General features: G+C 45.1%; 1 protein-coding gene across 2 annotated transcripts in view; it reads right to left on the bottom strand.

Annotated features, from left to right (window-relative positions):
• Positions 1 to 21,020, bottom strand: part of TRIM66 (tripartite motif containing 66) — a 58,961-nt gene that overhangs the window by 13,621 nt on the left and 24,320 nt on the right. For both annotated transcript variants that reach the window (XM_070425348.1, XM_070425349.1), the window contains 8 exons: positions 19,454 to 19,601; positions 18,220 to 18,352; positions 17,783 to 17,899; positions 16,431 to 16,545; positions 15,723 to 15,869; positions 13,391 to 13,508; positions 10,408 to 11,312; positions 8,312 to 8,473 (listed from right to left, as the gene is read on the bottom strand). In XM_070425348.1, coding sequence (XP_070281449.1) covers positions 8,312 to 8,473; positions 10,408 to 11,312; positions 13,391 to 13,508; positions 15,723 to 15,869; positions 16,431 to 16,545; positions 17,783 to 17,899; positions 18,220 to 18,352; positions 19,454 to 19,601 — 1,845 coding nt within the window. The remainder of the gene's footprint in view (positions 1 to 8,311; positions 8,474 to 10,407; positions 11,313 to 13,390; positions 13,509 to 15,722; positions 15,870 to 16,430; positions 16,546 to 17,782; positions 17,900 to 18,219; positions 18,353 to 19,453; positions 19,602 to 21,020) is intronic.

Below are 21,020 nucleotides of genomic sequence, written 5' to 3'. Positions count from 1 at the left end.
AAACTTCCTGCTTATCAGGTATTTACATTACGATTCATAACAGTAGCAACATTACAGTTATGAAGTAGCAACAAAAATAATTTTATGGTTGGGTCACAACATGAGGAACTGTATTTAAAGGGCCAGAAGGTTGAGAACCACTGGTAAAGTCTCTTTCTTATAGGTAAGAAAGGTTTAAAAGAAAGGAGGATGGGGAGAATACTCAAACCAAATTTGGCAGACTAGGCATGGAGCACAGTTTAAGGGACTGTGATTAAAAAAAAAGGGCTATTTCAATCACCCCTTTGTTGTCCTGGTTATGTACTACCATAGCTTTCTATTATTCTATATTTTTTGTCTATGGACAAGAATACCCGATGATGATTGCATTCCCTTCTGTTACATAGGACCATCCAGTCCTTGGAGGTGGATTTTTTCACCTTTTCCGATTTGACATGTATATTTAATGCAATGCTGGTGTTCATTTCATCAATCGACTACACAGATGGCTCTCTGCCTTTCAGTGAGACCCTTCGTGCCAAGCATTAAGAACACCAAGATCCACAATGAGGGGATAAGGACACATTTGTAATACCTTAATCAATAAAGGGGGGGGCAGGGAAGAACACCAAAATCCACCTGGGCCCATGCCAAGTAATGATAGTCAGGTGCAATATGTCACAAGATGTACACAAAATTAAATTCCCAAAGACAAAACTTTCCAGATTAGGGGGTAGAAATCACACTTGTAGGATATCAACTCCCCTGTCCTGGTTACTTACTGCATATCACACAATGTGAGTTAATATAATAATAGAGGAGAGCAGGGCATGCAGACTGAGCTGTGGAAGAATTGTGGAAACTGCAACAGTTTATTTTAACCTGGACCTGATGGACCTGCTTCCATAAACACCCATAACAGTATCATAACAGTGCAAGAGCAGTAACACACCCTAAGATACTGCAGACAAGACTGGTCTCTTTTGCCTCCATATCTACAGCTAATCTCAAGGAGGCTAAGGCCATCAGGAGGTGGGGTGAAGCTCTGGCAGTGGTAACAAGAACCTGGGAAATGTCCCTGGGGGAATTCTGAGTAGAGACTCAGAGCAAGTGCCATAAGGAAGCCAGCCCCGACTCCATTTCTACAGGCTGTACAAACACAGTGGCATTTCCAGAACCGATATTTGCTGAGTATGTTATTTTAAGATGCTTTATCTGTCTCTCTGGAGTGAAAGGCTGCAAAAGGTACTCATTTCATGTATAAAAAGAAAGAGATGAGTTGAGAACCTCCATCCTACTCTCCTGCCAGGGCTACTAGGTGAGTAGAGGGGTAAGGGGAGGGTCTACTTTCAGGGCCAGGAAAGCAGGCTGAGTCTCCAGGGCCTGCAAGGAAGGAAAGGGCTTCTGAAGCACATGCTCACATTGGAGAAGGGCTTGGGAATGTGGCCACACCTGGCATTTGGTGCCTCACACACAGGAGGAGCTCAACTGTCAATGGAGATGATGCTACCTGCCCTCTCTGCACCACGATTGTTCACAGGTTAAATGAGAAACATAAGCCTATGGTCTGCTGTAAAGTCTGTACAGGGCAATCACTGACACCTCCAAGCTGGCAGGTACACAACCGATACCTTGATCTCATCTTTACATACAAAATATTCCGATTTCATTGGGGAAAATGTATACTTGAGGTTTTCAAGTGAAAATGAACATTTTCTAGTTCAAGAAACAAAAAAAGTCAAAATGCCAAAAACATTCATTCTGATAATCCACTCAGATTACCTTTGGGGAAGAGGGGAGTGCACCCTGAGCCTAAAGAGCCCCTCTTACCTCTCTGACCTAACATATACTCACTTGCCCCTAATTTTCTCTCCCCCCAAACTGCATGTTCCTGTCCCTGTCCCTTTCCTCTTCTTGTCTCTTATCTCTTTATCTCTATATCCTTATCTCTGTTTGCATCTGCCTGACCTATGATTTGTCTGAATCACCCCATCTAGAATGTATATAATCTACTTGTCTGAACCACCTGCCTCTACAACTTGCCTGGCCTGCTACTTCCCTGAATTGTCCGACTTTCACCCTCTTCTACTGGTCACCTATGCAACCCTTCACCTGTTTAACCTGTCTTTCCTGCTTGCCCTGCTCTCTGTTACCTGCGGCGCCTCCTCCCTCTCCCCATCCTCACCACACAAATCTTTTTCTAGAGTTCAATGTGTTAACATTATTATTCTAATTATTATTCTAATTATTGAAAGAAGCTCTGTTCTTTCATTTTAGGAAAGGATTGAGACACAGAGTGATTACCCAGATCTCCCAAGCCCCTATAGGCCCAAGACTAGGAACCTGAGCCCAGCCTTAAAAACCTGCTGACTGGTCTTGATTTTGTGCCATTAGCTAGAAAGCCAGTGCCCTAGTAAGACGGAATTGAGAAGTCAATAAACAGACACTTAGTGCACATGCCCTGAGTTTAATATCAATTTCAGGTTCTTACAGCAAGACAATAGTGCTGGGGGTAAAGTAGTGTAGATGGGGTGGTATTCCACAGAAATTCATTTTCAAGATATCTGAAACATACCTTAAAATTATTTTGAATGGGAGCACTTCTGAAACACCTTACACACTAGCTTGTCTTATTAAATAGAGCACATGGGGCCTAATGAGACCATTTCTTTAGTGACACAAAGGAACTTTGATGAACTCCTCTTACTGGGGCAGGACAGTGGTGCTTTAGGGAACATCTGAGAATGCAGGACGTTGCTTGTCATCTCGGGGCTCACACTGCCCCACTTTTCCAGGTGAAGCTTCTCACCTTCCCCAGGTGTTAGCTGCCATTATCGAAGGCCCAACTCCCTGCTTCTGATCTGCTTACTGCTGCAATGTAAGAAAACTAAGTAATTTCCAAAGAAAACCATACAGCTAAGCTTTCTAGATCAAGACTGCTGACTAGACACCTGAGTGTGGGCTTATGGTCTCATACAGAATATAATGCGTGGAGTTCATGACATTGTGTTCTGCTGCTGCTCCGAAGCTTTGACCGATCACTTCTGGTTTCAGGGTTTTGTTCAGTATTAAAACTGTCTAAGACTAACCACACCGTGTAAATGGGCAGTATGAGAAGGGACCAGTGACTTGGCAGTTGTGTCTTGGAAACACACAGAAGGCCTTCACTCTGGCTGAAGGAAACAGATAAGGAGACAAGGATAGCGGTAAATAGATTTGTGAATTAAATCCTTGGGATATTTGAGTGCGTCAGCAGCTTCCGAGGTAGGCTGGTTTAAAATAGTATAGTAGATCTTGAAACAGTTGAACCAGATAGCTGAGGAAGGAACTAACTTTCCAGCAAGTGGTTTCACAAGCTGATTTTTATAGTGAAGTCGCTGCTCTTGTTTACAATGAGTGTTCTGTACAAATTAGGGCTACTGCTGTGGCTGTAACTATGCTGATTTAGGCTAAGTGACCAAAGCCAAATGAGAAAACATTCATGGGTGGTGAAGAGATAACGAAAGAGTACCCAGTGCCTTGATGATCATAAGAGACGGAAAAAGCAAAAGAGGATCCCAGAGCCTGAGGTGGAAGGAAGAGGAAAGGAATCAATGGATTCCAGTGAATCTGAAGTGAAAGAATGAGCAGAATTCTCAAAATAGTTGGAGGAGCTGCATCCTTAGCTACTCTGGAGAAATAGGTCAGAGGTATTGTGGCCAGGCCAGGGTAAGGAAATTTAAGACCTACAGGCAAGAACCTGTTCTCTCATGGGCCAGGTGACCTAAACAAAGGGCTTGAGTTTGGTCTGTGAATTAAGCCAGGCTAGAGCTAAGGAGACAGGTTTCCTAGAGGGAGCTAGATTCAGGGAACCAGGCCTGGGGAGTGTTGGCCTCGATTCCTGAGTAGGACAGAGTAGACCTCTGTATAAGTTCTACATGTGCTAACACAGGCTGTGCCCTAAGAAAGCCTCGCCAGGCACTTTGTTCAGGAACATTCTGAGCAACAGCTGCTCTCAGGGCTAGGCAATGAGGAGAATATGGTTGCTGAGGTCGAGAACCCATGATCTGATCCATGGCAGTGGATTTGGAGACTAGAAAGACAGGATGCCTAGTATTTTCTCACTTATGCCAGGGTTTAGACTGCAGGGCTGGGGAATGTCCGGCCCATGGGCCATCTAAGGCCCACAAAATCATTTGGTCTGGCCCTGCCAAGCCATTAGGGCCGAGTTAATTAAATGTTTGATCAAATATAGCAGGTTTTTAATTGATAATTTTATATGGCCCACGAATAATGTTATCCAAATATCCAAATGGCCCTTGGCAGAAAAATGGTTCCACACCCCTGGTTCAGAGTATGGGTTTAAGCACATCATTTCCCATTTCTGGGTTTTAATTCCTTTTTCCACAGGTTAATGTGAATCTCACTGAGTTGTAAGAATCAAATTTAGAGCTCAGGCATCAAAGTGCTTTAATAATGGTAATAAATGCTATTTGTATGAGTCATACTCCTTTACTTTCTGCATCACTCTTAATCATCTGGACTACAGGTTGCCTACAGCTTCAGTAACATTTACTGAAAATACATCCCAGACTCCTCTCAAACCATGAGCAGCATCCTGATGGCTCAAAGTTCTCTGTTAGAGATCTGGGGCCACATTATGAGCAGAAGAAAGATCCCTCTTGCAGGTGAAGTGGGGCTCAGACAGGGCTCCCTGTGATGCCACCAGGCTTGACTCCATGAGAACTTTGCATAAAGGGGGTGTCTTTCTCAGCAGTCAAATCATTCAGAAGTATGAAATGGAGCCATCAAATGTCTTCCAGTTTCACTTGGGAGGTAAGAGGTTCTGCTGCAGAGCTGTAGCCATGGTCTTTCTTCAGAGTGGATAAACCAAGACTAGGAAGCATAGGTAACAGCTAGTGTCAAACAAATGTCAATCTTCATTCAAAACATCCTGGTGGATTCAGGTAAGGTGGGGGATAAAATGCTCCTGAGATCGCAGAGCTCAAGCCATGAGAAAACCCATTCTGGAACTTTCAGATCTGCTTTTAGCATCACCTCACTTAGTACCAAGTCCTAGGTACTTGTGCACAGCAGCTCTTCTGTAACCACAATCTTCCTTGTGGTGACATAAAGCCAGTGAGCAGCTCAGAGCATGAAAGAGTCCCATGGAACACGCAGAGAGGTGCCTGGTGCCTTAGGTTCCCCTGGTCTGTGACATTCAGATCGGCTTCTGACTTCCCTGGCACTCAGGCCAGTACAGGCTGAGGAGTGGGCTGGAGGCTAAACAACCTTTATCAGATAAAGAAAACCAAGGCCAAACTAGGTTCCTAAGACCTCTCCCCAGCAAGGCCTCAGGCTACTTCAATGATTATAAGAACAGAAAAATCCAGCACATGAGAGGCCAAATGAAGTACTGCCTCCTCCACTGCAGTCCACAAAGAGAGAAAATTTAACCTAGTCACTAACACAGGGATGAATAAGAGACCTGTGCTTTGGTCATAACATTGCCAATAATCAACTGTATAACCTCCTGGACGGGTCACTTAAACTCTCTGTGTCTCAGTTTCCACATCTTTCAAAGGGGAACAAGAAAGTGGCTTGCTCATAGTATTTCTAGATAAACAAAGAGACAAAATGAATAATCCATGTAAAAATCTATAGGAAAAGCAGAAAATGATATACAAAATATTATCACTTAATGATAAGATGCTCAAAATGTTATCTTCATACCCTCCACCCTGCCCAATTCCAGGCTCAAGGCAATGACTGCCCTCAAAAAGAAAGCCCTTTTTCCTATTTAAGTAGCTTTGTATTTAATTAGGACTCTCTCAGTCAAGTGGATCCAAAGGGTCCTCTGGGCCAGAATGGCAACCCTGATGTTCCTTTTTCTGGGAGTTCAAGCCATAAAGAAGTCTATAAAACATCTGAAAAATTTTGGGCCCCCTGCCCTACAAATTTCTGCATGAGCCCAGGTTAATAAGGGCCATGGCAGCTCAAAATGAGAAATTAGAGTTCCTAGGACCTTCACTAACCCCATTACCAACCTATTCGTGGCTCATCTCCTTTCCTTCCTCTGTCCTGTGTTTAGGAACAGAACTGAGACTCATTAAACAAGATGTGACATTTTCTGCATGACTTCTACTACCACTTGAACACAGGAAATTCCCATGCTTCCTTCTGAACTACTGACATCTACAGCTACCTGCCTTTTGCTCATCTTCTAATGCAGCTTCCACAGAAGACCATTAACAGTACAAAACATAACTTTTTTCTCCCCCCAAATATACCTTCTTCCCATGCTCCCATCTCAGTGAAGGGTAAACCAGGGGGACAAAACAGACCTAGGTGTTAAGCCAAAAGACTTTCTTTCCCTCTCTTCCCATCGCTGATCAGGCTCTGACTACAAACAGCTCCTGTAATCTGCTTTCTTGAAGTCCTTGTTTCCTCTTTAGCCCCATCACTACTGACTTCATTCAACTTCTCCTATTTCTCCTCTGTACTATTTTGGTCTCCCTTACTGCAGCTAAAGTGACTTTTCTAAAATTTCATTCAAACCAGATCCCTCCTTGCTAGAAATTCTTCATTCACTCCTCACAACCCACAAGACCTGATGCCAACTCCAGAGCTTAATTCACAAGATCTCAGACTCTGGTTTCACTCCCATCCCCCAGGACATCTTATGTTCCTACCAAGCCAAATTATCTGAGACCCCCTAAGTGCCCGAGGCTTTCTCTCACTTCTGGAGCTTCCTACTTGCCATTGATTTTGACTGTTTATTCTAGCCCCCCACCCCTACCTCTTTCACTAGCCTAACTTGTCTTTCAAATCTCAGCTCAAAATCATGTCCATTAGGAATCTTCTCTGAACAGCCCCTCTCCCAGGGCTAGGTGTTCCTTCTATATTCCCCAATAGTTATCATGGCACTTTATCATAATTGATTGTTGTTGCTTAACTATCTCTCCCGCTAGACCTTAAGCTCCAGTGTGAGACTATTCACCAATGTGTGCCTGACACCTAGCAAAAATATTTAGCACATATTAGATGATTTTATTCACTCAATGTTAAAATATATATATATATATATATATATATTTTAACATTGAGTGAATAAATGTTTGGATGGATAGGCAGTCAGCCTAAGTATAAGAATTTAAGGACCCAAGTAGTATACCCCTAAGAGCCACAAAGGGCCTATTTACAGCATCTCTATGGCCTCTAGGCCAAAGCATTTCAACAGGTAGGACAGGACAGGCATAAACCAAAAACCACTAATACCAGAAGCCTATCCAGACTTCAAGAGTCACCAGGGATTTCTAAGTTAACATTTCACTTTGGCCATGCCTTACTTTTCTAAATTCTCAAATATCACTGAGATAGATTGACCTAAGCATAGATGGCACTGGTGCTGCCAGGGAAACATGGTGAGGGGGTAGGTACACAGAACAACTAGTGAACTGGGGCAGAGGGTGCAGACTAGAAGGCTACAGAATAGCTGACAGAGCTTCAGGTGCAGGGCTGAGTGGAGCACCAGGAGGGCTAAGGGCACCAGACCAGAGAAGGCAATAAGATAATATGAAAAGGGCCAAAGTACATAGGGAGGGCTGAGTGGAGGTCATGGCACAGTACTGAGGTTTCAGCTAGGAGGATTGCAGGGGTGGGGGGTATAGGACAGTAAGAGTAGGACAGCTGAGGAGTTGTGGGGTTCAGTAACTGACACTTCCAGCCAGCAGGGAGGTGGGTGCACAGGGAGGGCTCCAGTAGCTGATCTTTAAAAGATCTCAGTGCCCCTAGCTGCTCAGGACATCTCTGTACTCACCTAACAAATTCCATTGATTCTAATTCCAAGGCCAATCAATGTTGGGTTGTGGAGTCACATAAAATATTTTCACCATTTCCATTGCAGAGAGTTATGTTCAGGATTTGGATTCTGACAGATCTCATTTTAAATAAAACTCAGCCCTTTTATCTACTAGCTCTGGGGCCCGGGACTTCAGTTTCCATAGCCATATCATGGGAATGCCCACCTCACAGAACTGCTGGGCAGGCTGAGATGCTTGTGAAGCACACGCACAGTTCTAGGCACAGAGTAAGTGTTCAGTAAACTGGCTCTTCCCCTTTCTAAATGAAGCTTAGCTGGTCCCATTTTAAGTATCTACGTGGGGGTGGAAATGGGGTGAGGAGGACTTATGTTGCTGACTCATTAGGACAGAAGGCATGAGTCAGGGCTGTGTAACATCCAGGGATGGAACAGGGACACTCCTCCCCCCACCCCGTCCTCCTCATCCAGCTCCCGGGGGTCTTGGCTACCAGTGGGTCCCACGTGGTTAGGAAAAGCAGGCTCTGTTAGTACCTTTCTCACCACATTTGGAGAGGAGTGCTGGGCAGTGTTGTCCAGTGAGGGGACACTGTGAGGGGTTTCTTCCCCAGATGACTGGGGCAAGTTAGCAGCAGTATTCTTGTCAAGAGAGAGAGCTGGCTTTGGGACTTCAGATGCTGAGGGCTCATCTGTAGCCTGTAGAAGAAAATAAAAACTTGGGTGGCTTTCACTGCAGAGAGTAGCTGCAGCAGGAGCAGCAGCTGCACCCAGGGTTAGTACCCACCCTGCACTCTCCCTTACCACCACTGTGAACTGCTTAAAATTTTTTCAGAAAGAAAGATACTCTTATCTAAACTCTTCCTAAGATATATCCTAATAATAGCCTTAGGATAAAACCCCAATGGAGAATTCTGAACTAACTCTGTCATATTCGCCTTAGCAGTCATAACAATTATGACTTACATTTAACTTGTGGTCCTCTAGGAACCCTAGACCAGTGGTCGGCAAACCGCGGCTCGTGAGCCACATGCGGCTCTTTGGCCCCTTGAGTGTGGCTCTTCCACAAAATACCACGTGCGGGCGCACACGTACAGTGCAATTGAAACTCCATGGCCCATGCACAGAAGTCGGTATTTTGTGGAAGAGCCACACTCAAGGGGCCAAAGAGCCGCATGTGCTTCGTGAGCCGTGGTTTGCTGAGCCGCAGTTTACCGACCACTGCCCTAGACCCTTCACTGCTATAATGAGGATTAGTCTATATCCCCTCATAGAAACTGACCTCAGAGGAAAACTTTGAAACATGGTCTAAAGTTGAAAGTACTAAGTATTAATGTGAGGCCTTATATTTTGTAATAAAGTAAAAGTCTATAGAGCTGCTTTGAAGATATAACTGTGATTACAGATCTAAAGGAGAAACCATTATGGGAAAAGTGAGTAGAGAGAAGGGGGCTGCAACAGGAAGTTCTGGGGGGAAAAAAGGGGAAAAAAAAGAAAAGCAAGAGTTAAGAATGAAGATGTAGAAGGCAGCAAAGATCCCAGAGGTCAAAGTGCGCCTCTTCGATTGGCTTTTAGCTGAGAGAAGCATTCATCATCCCCCAGGGAAAAAACAAGGCCTCTTCTGTGGCATTCCAGAGTCCGCAGACCTGGATCCAAGACTTGGTTCTACCACTATGTTTCAGGATCTCAAGGCTAATTCCTCACCCTCTTTGACCTCCACTTCTGTACCTATGAAATACAGATGGTAATGCCTCCCTGACAGCACTGTTGATAGGATAAGGATACACTGTCTATAAAACATACCTAGCGCAGTAGGCTTGAAATAAATTTTAAGCCTATAGCTATGCAGTGGTATAAAGATGCTGTCCCGGTGCTATATACAGATCTTGTAACATAGAAACCGACACCTGAAGCCTATATGTTCATGTTGACCAATGTCACCCCAATTTAATAAGAAAAAAAAAAGATGCTGCTCACTAGCATCTAATGCATACCCTCCGTTGCTCTTTAAGTTCTCCCTTTCTCCTGTCTGAAATTCATAAGTTCCCAGCAAGGAAAGGGAGGAGGTTACAAAGGTTTAAGACGGGGGTCCTCAAACTTTTTAAACAGGGGGCCAGTTCACTGTCCCTCAGACCGTTGGAGGGCCGGACTATAGTTTAAAAAAAAACTATGAACAAATTCCTATGCACACTGCACATATCTTATTTTGAAGTAAAAAAACAAAACGGGAACAAATACAATATTTGTATTTGCATGTGGCCCACGGGCCGTAGTTTGAGGACCCCTGGTTTAAGAGATAGCCTCTCTCTGCCATGGCACTGGTGGAAATCCAGCACAGATCAGAAAGGTCTAGTCATGAACAAGGTTCCGGGTGTCACAGAAGAGGACAGGGCTGAGTTAGGCCACTCTGGAGTGTTGAGCCCCACTCTATGTTGGGACTAGATGCTATGTTCTCTGGAGGTTCCTGAGATGGGAGGTGGAACCCAGGGCAGTCTTGAAATATGAAGGTTGTGCTCAAGGCCACCCTAAGGTGAAGAGACTGTGTTCCTGTGCCACCCTATGGTTGGGAGGCTGTGTTTCTGAGTGATCCCAGGATGGGAAGAATATGTACCCCAAGCCACTCTGAGGCTCACCTGCACGGTGTCCTCCTGCGTCTGGGACTGGATAGGGGCTGGCTGCCTCACGATGTAGTTGATCTGCCCCACAATGGTTTGCTGAAGATGCTGAGGTGATTTGGTCTGACTCAGTTGCAGGCTGGGCTGTTGAGCCTGAAGGAGAAGCTCCAGGTCCTTCTGCATTTCCTCCAGCTCAAACTTGTGGTGCATTATGTCCACATTCTGGGAACAGGCAGGCCCAGGAGGGTTCTCATGCTGACTAGAAGCCAGGTGCTGGGATGGAGGTAGAAGTGGGGGTGGCTGCTGCTGGGGTGGGGGTGGCAGAGGTAGCGGAGGTGGCAGCTGCTGCTGTGGCTGCTGCTGAAAGTGGCTGAGCTTCAGCTTCTGGTGGTGGCCAAACTGGACTTGGATAGAGGGTGTCTGTAAGGTGGGCTGGGCATGGGCTCCAGGCTGAACATCCTGCGGGGGGACAATGCACACCGGCTGGGAGGTCAGCTGATGCCCCAGCCGCTGGGATGTGCTCTCTGGCTCCACAGAGGGCTGGGTTTCCAGCCACGGCTGCAGCAGCTTTGGTGGGTGAGGATTGCAGGGCAGCTCTTTCTCTCTGGGTATCAGGGTGGAGCACTGCAGTGACCCCAGCTGTTGGGGCACCACCTCAGAGGGCTGCCTAAAGCTGTGAGCTTGGTGTATGCTGGGTGGGGGGACCTGGCCTTTAAGGGAGGGCGAGACGGGGGAGCAGTGGGAGCAGCACACAGACGAGGAACACAGTGCTGGAGAGTGGAACTTGTGTGAGGGGTGGCTAAGAGTCTCTTGCTGAGCTACTGGAGACTGGTGGCTTTGATAAAAGGATGATGGCCCCTGTAAACTTCCATACGCATGGGTATCTGTCCGAGACAGTTGTCCACCTTCTGTGGTTATACAGCCTGGAAATTCAGAATAAAGACAGTTTCCAAAGGTAACCTGCAATTGTTCCCTACTTGCTATCTCCTGCTCCTGGGACCAATAGACATCATTCAACAAACCTACACCAGGCAGAAATTAAGAAATTCAACCCCTGATCTCTAAGACTCAATCTTAAATGAGACCAGTAATTGAATCTGTACGGACCAGCTTTGGGGCCTGGGACATTTGAGAAATTAGCACTGCTTTTACCAGATGCTCATTCCTGACTCTGTATCCTACTAGAGAAACAATGGGCTCCCTCAAAGAGAACCCATTCTTTCTTTTCTTTTCTTTTTTACTGTTTAAAGTATTACAAATAGTAGTACATATGTCTCCTTTGTCTCCTTCTTCCCCCATTGACCTCCCCCCGGCCTCCCCCAACCCTTGGCACAAACCCTCACCCCCCTAGTGTCTGCGCCCATTGAGTATGCTTAGAAAATGCATATGGTACATCTTCACAATGGAATACTAGCTGCTGTAAAAAAGGAATTTGACCCCATTCTTTTTTTTAACAAAATAGCCCAACAGAGACTGAGACAAAAAAAAAAAATTAACACTGGAGATAGGGAGGGAATGTGCTGGGAAGTAGCAAAGGAGAGCCATCCCCAGACAATGAGCAAGTTTGCAGATACAGACCTGGGGAACTGTGTATGGAGCAAACAAGGTAGAAGAGAGTGGGGAAGCTCCAATGCAGCTCAGTGCCAGGGACCAGCACTGTCCTCTGAGGTCCCTGGCCTGGCGCATGAGTAGATGGTATCTATTGCTAGCTCAGTCTAATGGCTCCTTTGGCTCAGTTATTTGTTTATTTTAATATATTTTTATTGATTTCAGAGAGGAAGGGAGAGGGAGAGAGAGACAAAAACATCAATGATGAGAGAGAATCATTGATTGGCTGCCTTCTGCACACCTCCCAGTGGGGATGGAGCCCACAAGCCAGGCATGTGCCCTGACCAGGAGGAATCAAACCTTGACTTCCTGGTTCATAGGTTGACACTCAACTACTGAGCCATGCCAGCTGGGCTTAGCTCAGTTTTGATGAGACTTATTTCGGGGAATACTGAGCAACTTGAGGGCAAGAGGTGTTTTATTCAACTTTGGTCTCTTAGTGCCCAAAATAAGACCTGACCCAGAGCAAGGGTCCACCAAAGGTCTGTTGAGTTAAACCCAAGAGGAGATGGCAGCAAAATGAAATCCTAAATATCATTCATCATTCTGTCAAGTTCAAAAAAACTTTCAAGGAAATTAATAGCCCAGATGAAGGCAACATTTGGCTATTAGTTTAATAAACCTACCATTAGGTTGTCAACACAGACACAACCAGAAGTGGTCTATATTCTGCCTAAAGACTGAATGTCAGCAAATAATTGCAGCAGAAAAAAAAATGCACAATATCATGAATTATCTGCTTACATCTCAACTCCAAAGAGAGTGCACAACATTCACTTTCTCTCACTCTCTCCTCTTCCCTCCCTCTCTCTCCTCTGTGCGCATGCTTTCTCTCTCTCTCTCTCTCTCTCTCTCTCTCTCTCTCTCTCTCTCTCTCTTCTCCCTCTCCTCTCTGCTCTCTATCTCCTCTCTCATTTCTCTCTCCTCTCTCTCCTCTTCTCTCTCTCTCTCTCTCTCTCTCTCCCTCCCTCCCTCCCTCCCTGTTGCTGATATACCCGTTTGTGCCCACACTGGTGTACACCCTTGTATAACCACAGAGACACAGGTTCACCTGTACTGCCAGACATTCTGTAGAGCAGGGCTACTGTCTTGTCTCCTCTCCGCAATAAAACCAAGGTAACAGGGACATTCATACAGAATGGGAAGCTCAGATTTCAAATGGTCCTGTTACAAAAGTCCTATATAGCCGCTGGTATTTAAGCTGTCCACTCACTCATACCTTAGTTCCACTCCCAAGAAAGGTTTGTTGAATGACTCCATGACCTCTGGCAGTCTCAGGGAGTGCTTTCTCTTGGGCATAAAAGCTGACCTACCCAGTAAGCTCAGCTAAGCAGACACTTTATATTCATTCTTAGCAAATATGTAAAAGCCCATGGGGTAGGCCCTGGCTCACCAAGGGAAGCCAGCTGCTTGGTCCAGAAGTTAGGCTCCCAGGTGAATCTGATACTCCAAGGGGAGCCAGGATCTGTGTTACAATTTGTCTCCAGCAATCGCTGCATCTGAAACACAATCTGACAACAGCACCAAAGTCATTTCTTTGGGCATCTTGCTCCAGAATGAAAATTCCTTCTCCCTCACTCTTTGAACAGGTTGAAGGGCTCAAAGTCATGGTTCTTTAGATTCAGTTCTTCTGCCATATGCTCGTTTCCTTGAACCTTAGTGTCTCCATATTCTTATCCTGCCTCCTCACCACCTCTACCCACCGGGAACTCCCTCCCATTCCCCACTGATCCCCTTCCTCTTATGGAGGCTTCTGAAATCCTTACATTCTTATTTCTTCCAAGCCTCAAATAATTTGTAATTCCTCTCAGGATATCAGTTGCTGGCAGACCTCTCAAGAGTGCTCCATTCATTCTATCATATCTCAATTTATAAGCCTATGGGGCAGACATTCTCTGAACTCCCTTAGTGCTGTCCTTCCACCCACAGATAAAAGTCCCTTCCATCCTAATCAACTGACCTCTTCCTCCCTCATCATTTTCATCTATTTCCTATCACTAACCCTCCCATTTATCTAAGGCTCTGGCAAATGACCAACTTATCCTGCCATCATCTAGTTAACTAATGCCCCAAACAACATCTTGGCCTCTTACTTCCTTGATCTCTTTTAAATGTCAATCAACTTCACTTCTCTTTTCAGTTCAGTCATCCTTTTCATCATCTACAACCATTTTACCTATGAGACTGTAAACTCCAATAACCTATTACCTGATCATAACTAGTTCTAACTCTTTCAGAGTAGGCTCTTCAATCTCGTTGAGCTCCGTAAGCCTGTCCCATCAATCCATAAGATCATCTCAGCTTTTCATCATTTTCATTAACAATGTCACTTGTGCCCTAATTCCTCCCCACCACCAATGACCTTAGGACAATACAGCCATTCCAAAGCCATGTTATCTGGAGTTGGGTCAGTGATTATGAACCTCAGTCCTTATTCTTGTCACTTCCTTTCTTGTCGGCTTCTTCATCCAGTGCCACAGTGACTATTTAAAATCTTTACACCTACCCAAGGCCTAACCCTCTTATTATCACTTTCAACTTCACAGAGGACAAAAGAGACCATAAAGGGCCAACTCCCTCAAACTTGTATCCCTCCTACCTCCAAACTTAACTACATGAAAGCTGATGCCTGCCTGTCCTCCATCTCACAGAAAGGGAATGCCTCTATGTTTAAGGTAAACCAATTCACTCTAGACCCCACTTCTGCCTTCTCAGTATGCTCACTCTACCACACAACTATTTTCAACTTCTCCCAAATAAATTCATGCAAACATTTTCCGTATTAAAAAAAAAAAGTCAAGTCGCCTTGTCAAGCTATCTTCTGGATTCCCTTCTTTTCACTTCTGTCTCTCCTTCACCTAACATCCTCAGTCCCCTTGTTCTATCTAGCTTTTAATTCTAGACTTTGCTAGAATTTCTTTCAAAAGATCACCAGGGACTTCCTGATTCCCAGATCTCAATGTATCTCTTCACTACTCATCCTGTTTCACCTCAGTAGCAATGATAACATTGACTACTTGAAACTCAGTTAATTTCTGTGCACCACACTCTCCTATTTCTCTTCAGACCTTTGCTTTTCACTTTCTTTCAGTTGTCTTTTTCCTCTCTTCTCTGCTGAAATTCATGGCATTTCCCTGGGTTCAGATTTGTTCTTTTCTTCTTCCATCACACACTCTTCCAATGCGATACTAGAGATATTCCAGTGACTCCCACATCTCTATCTCAAACCCTGACTTTTCTTTTGACTTCCAAATCCCTCTATCAATACAGATTTTGGATTATCTCCATTTAGATGCCCTACAGGCATCTCAGATTTAAACTCCTCTGCTATATGTTCATTTCCTTGAACCTTAGTGTCTTTATATCCTTCTTCTGCCTCCTCATCCAAATATAAACCCCACCAACTTCTCTCAAAATCATTGCTCCTGGGCATCATCTCCTCCCAAAGCTCAACACTTCGACATCATCCTCCACTTCTTTCCTTTTAGGCCCCATTTAAACCCAAATAATTTTGTGGGGGATGATCAGCACACCACTAGTGTTCAGGATAATTTCTAAATCTGTGACCTAAAGCAAATAACTACAAAATTTCCCAGCTGAGTTGCCTAGAGGAAGGCAGGATGATTTCAGCACCTGGGTTCTTTGCACTATGGGGTTTGGTAAAAATAATGGCATCCACTTACTAACTTAAAAGCAGTGATTGAGGAGTTAAGAGTTCTTCTTACCAGCTCTTTGCTGAAAAGGAAAGGGATACTGGTTTTGCTGCAAACAGCCCAATTGATGAAATTCTGCACATGCTCGAACTGACGGTTGAGCACCATGATGCTCTGTAGCTGCTGCTCCAGCTTCCGCTTTCTCTCATTAGTAATGCCCTGGGTACAGAGAGAGAAGACAGAGTTCCTGATTCTATTCTTGGACTGCAGTCTACCCGCTTGGAAATCTGGTGGCCTGTGTGTATCAGTGTAAACACTGATGGAATCAGATGAGACTGCACCCGAGAGGAAGACAGCAGGACAGAGCACTACCATGGGCTGCTGAGGGGTGGAGGGAGGGAGGAAGAAAGAATGGGCAGATTTTATAGTGCAAATATGGAACAGGTGATAAATGAATGAGAAAAAGAATGAATGTCTACATCTCTTGGGAATAACTTGATGAAGAAGGAGGGCTGTTTTATGACTTTCTTCCAAGGCTATAATGTTGCACAACCCAGGAAGGCAGTTGCCTTAGAGCCATAGTGCTGATGAGAGTTTGAACTAACTTTCCAGCCTTTAATGAACCATCCTCCCCAAATTAGAATGAACATTTTAAGTTACAGGGAGCACATAAATTCCAGCCCAAGAAGCTCTGCGCCATGGGCCCAGTTTGATATGTGTCTGGTTTCTGACCTAGGAAGAGCACAGAACCCACCCGCTGACCCATCTGTCCACATATACCTCCAACTCTTCTATGAGCACGTTGGCCTGTTTGTTCAGCTCATTCATTAGAACCATCTTGGCCATTTTGATCTGGTTTTCCACCTTCCTGTGCTGATGCTTCACCTCAAAAATCCTATAAACAGGATGGGACATAGCATGGTGAGCCCTATGAGGGCTTAGAGACAGCAAACATAAGAGCCAACAACTTGGAGGCTGCCCATTGAGATCAAGGCCCATCAGGCACCAAATATACAGAAACAAGAACCTTCCTCACCAACCCACCCTTTGGACAACCCAGACCAGCTGAGCTAAGTGGGCCAGTGGCCCAGAGTTCAACCTGGTTTTCTTGAGGTAAACCTCAGGTCCACATCCAGGTCAACCCAGCAGTTCAACAGTTCACACAGACTAGAGGCAGGATAGAGTAAGTATGAGTATGATTTCATGTAATCTATTGTCTAAAAAGGAGAATGCTCCACTAAACAGTGCCATGCAGTAAAAAGAGCATAGACAGAAACAAAAAGTAGACTAGTGGTTGCCAAGAACTGGGGATGTTGGGGGAATAGAGAATGACTGCTAATGAGTATGGGGTTTCTTTTTGGGGTGATTAAATGTTCTAAAAGTAGGTAATAATAATGGTTGCACAACTCTATGAATATACTATAAACCACTGAATTGTACATTTTAAAAGGGAAATATTATGGTATGCAAATTAAATCTCGGTAAAGCTGTTAAAAAGAAGAAGAAAAAAGAACATGGGCTTTGAAGTCACACAGAACAGCTTCCAAACTCAGCTTGATCACTGACTGCGTATTCAAACAAATCACCTAACTTCTCCAAACTTTAGTCTCCTCATCAGTAAAATGGAGTTAACCCAACTCAAAGAATTGTAAAAATTGAACAAAATAATGTATGATGCCCGATCCAATGCCTGCCACATGGTGAACTCTTAGTACCTAGTAATTCCTCTTCCTCGTAAAATACTAATGATTTCATGTCATGTGTAGATTTCTACAGAAAACATTTGGAAATGGGTGATAAAGGGCAGATTACCACCTACTAGCTGTACCCTAGGATAAACAGGACTCTTGTCCCAGTTATCTACTCTGTGCCCTTGTTCTCAAGCACCAACCTCTGGCTATTTCATGGCTACTTTCAAAAGGCATGTGCTTTGGCCCATACTCACTCTGATCATCCTGACCTAGTTTGGTCCCATTCACTAAGTGATGACCTGAAGCCCTTTCACTGGCCCTGAGACCTCTAAGGCCAAGACATATGCCTCTGGGACATATGCCCACATCTGCCTAAAGGCATATCCAGGGTGTGAGGGAACAGAGCATTTTCCGAGTTGACAAAGGGCTAGCTTGTGCTACCTGTCCTCAATTTGCTTTGCAGATGTCTGCAGGCTGGATTTCTTATGAGCCACCTGTGTAGTCACACTTTCCAGAAGCATCCTCTGATTTTGCAGAACTTCTTCAAGATGTCTGCACCTACAAGAGGAGGCAGAGAAAAAGCTGAGGAAAGCTGAGTTTAATCTGAACATGCCAGCCACGCAAGAATCCCCACAATGCGTGTCTCAGCCAGGCTGATGGAGGCTGGAATTGCATCTAGGAAAAGTCAAAGATACTGCAGGCTCTTGGCTTTTTAGCCCTTCTGCGAAGAATTCCCACAAAAGGAGCAGAGAAAACTTCATCCCAGGGGCTGAAGGTTGGCTTAGGCAGGCAAAGAATTTTGATGCACCAGGAGCCCAACACTCTATAAGAAGTACAGAGCCCTCCCAATCCCCCTTTGAGCAGCCAGCCAACTCTACCTGTGTTCTTTGTGTTCCACCATGAGGCATCTATGGCACGTGAGCACATCACAGGTCTCGCAGAATAGCTTAAGCACTTCCTGTGTGTGTAGAGGACAGTACAAGGCGAAGTCCCCAGAACTACCATTCACTCCTGCCAGACAAGATGGAGAAAGTGGGCTTCTCTTGTTCAGGAAGACCTCTCAGTTAAGCCCCACCGAGCAGGCCTTGGCCCTCAATGGGACCCTCCATGGACACAGGGGAGACACAGAGCTTCAAGGATAGGTGGTGCAAACAGAAGAGGTCTCTTGTTGGGCCACTGAGGTTCCAGGAGCACGAGGAATGCTGGCTTAGCCTAGCTGGCCAAAAATAACACACTATCAAGCCCCAGGCGTCCCACTACCTGCCAGAGGCTAAGGAACGTGTTTGTTACTACTCCAGCACATGGGTCGCCTGCAGGATAATGACTCCTCTAAAATTCAACTTAAAACTCTTCATTAAACCAGGATTCAGTGTGATGGGGCTGAAACCAGCTAACCAGCCTCACCAGGGTCAAGGTCAGATCACATGGATCATTAAATCTGATTCCTGTGGCCCTAGCCGATTTGGCTCAGCGGATAGAGCGTCGGCCTATGGACTGAAGAGTCCCACATTCGATTCCAGTAAAGGGCACATGTCCGGGTTGCGGGCTCGATTCCCAGTTGGGGGCGTGCAGGAGGCAGCCGATCAGTGATTCTCTCTCATCATTGATGTTTCTACCACTCTCTTCCTCTCTGAAATCAATAAAAAAATATTTTTTAAAAAAATCTGATTCCTATGGATATGACAACAGTAAAATTCCTCCCATGGTTTAAAGGTCTTGGGAAAAGACTTTCAGAAAGACTGCCATTGAAAACAAAGGGTATTAGATAAATGGACAAGCCCTGATACAAGCTGTTTAATTAAGTAACTAGAAGTGAGACATGACTGCTGTAAATAGAGGTGAAAGTAAGGAACTCAACTAGTTTCCATGATAATTCAAAACTATTCCTCCCTGCTCAGGAAGACATCTCGGCCACACTCACCCACTCCCACCCCCACCAGGGTGAGCCTAGAGTGACTTACACTGTGACTGTGAGTCTGGAGGAGACCACCCCTACCGCCGCCACCATCACCACCAGCGGGGAAACAACGTCAGAGAGCTATTCTCCCAGGATTTTAAGGTTCAGCACCGCTTAAGGGTATGTGAGCTGGTGGGGCAAGCCAGCAGTGATACCTGGAGATCCCTTCTGGGCCGGAGGGAAGAGCGAACCCCCAGGGGCAGGGCCATGCTGGTGCTCTTCCGTGCAGGAGCTGCAGAGCCAGCGGTTGCAGTAGGTACAGAGAATGTGTGCCGCCCTCTTCTCCTTGCACTCGGAGCAGTTCTGGAAGCAGAAAGTTCTGGAGTTATTTGGGCCTGCCTCTCTGAGCAGTAAAGGCTCTAGGGCCTGGGGTCCTGCAGAGCTGTTCCTCCACTAGTTTGGAATGCAGTCAATCTGGAGAGCTGCCTGGGAGTGACATGTGGGGGCTTGTGAAGAAAAGCAACCTTTGTGACTAAAAGAAGAGTATCCTTAGGGGCTATTAGCACAAGTACTGTGCTGAAGATGAGGGTACCCAAATGAATAAGGCTCACATAGCCTGACGGGTGGCAGAATTCAGAGTAACGCTGTGATAAGGATGCACATCTAAGGAAGCAAGGGGGAGTTTCCAGGGGCTCCATCTAGGAGAGGCCAGGAAAGTTCTCAGAAAGAGGTGACATTTGAGTTGAATATGGAATGACAAGTAGAAGTTTATCGGGAAAACAAGAGAGGAAAATGAGAAAGCACAAGCAATAAGTCAATGTGCCTGCAGAGAGGAGGAAGCTGCTGATGTGGGGTACACAGCAAGATGAGTGTATACAGCCAGGAAAGACCAAGCACAGATCAACTCTCAGAGTTACGTTTCCACAGCTGAGGCTTGCTGGGCCTAAGAGTACCCAGTCCTCTCCTAATCCAAATGTCCATTCATTTCGTCAGCAAATACCTTGCAGGGCTGATGTACTAGTAAAGCATGTGGAGAAGAGATTTTGGAAAAAAATTAGCATGTCTATTTCTGAATAATATAGGCCACTGAACTGATGTAGGTTTTAACAGCTTTTTCCTCACACTGACATCTGAAACACCCATAGCAGGGAGAAGAAGAGAAGAAATACTACAAGTTTTACTAATTAAACTATGAACTAATTGAGGGTAGAGACCATGGGTCTCTGTCTGCCTAGCACCCAGCACAGGGCCTACCACATGCAAGATATTCAATAAAAATTAGATACAGGAGCAAGTAAGTAAATTGACAAATGAATAAAATGTAGTGTCAGGGATACCCTAGTGGAGAAAGGAACAAAAGGAGAAGCAGTCAGTAAGTAATGTGAACTTTCAAAAACTCAGGTTACAGGTATCAGTTGTTAAATACAAGAAAGACTGATGAACCCATTTAACCCAGTCTGCTGCATGAGTTTCAACTCAGGGGTAGAAAACTGAAAATAAAAGCTCAATACGAATATTTTTCAGTAAGAACTGTAAGAATGAGGAAAAAACTCCAATTTTGCTTTCCCCAACTCAACATTTTCATTTTTTTCTGGATAGATGCATAGAAGGGAGGGAGAGAGGGAGAGAGGGAAGGAAGGAGGGAGAGAGGGAGGGAGGGAGGGAGGCAGGAAGGAAGGAAGGAAGGAAGGAAGGAAGGAAGGATTAAGCAAATTGATAGCAGGGTAAGAAGTTGGATGGAGTGATAAATAGACAGACTTATGGAAAGGGGTCACACAGATT

The sequence above is a fragment of the Myotis yumanensis genome, unplaced genomic scaffold, assembly GCF_028538775.1.
Source record: "Myotis yumanensis isolate MYYU_CA2020_CCGP unplaced genomic scaffold, mMyoYum1.0.hap1 SCAF_10, whole genome shotgun sequence".
Classification (NCBI taxonomy): domain Eukaryota; kingdom Metazoa; phylum Chordata; class Mammalia; order Chiroptera; family Vespertilionidae; genus Myotis; species Myotis yumanensis.
The sequence above is the reverse complement of the archived record's forward strand: the minus strand, read 5'-3'. Positions and strand labels throughout refer to the sequence as shown.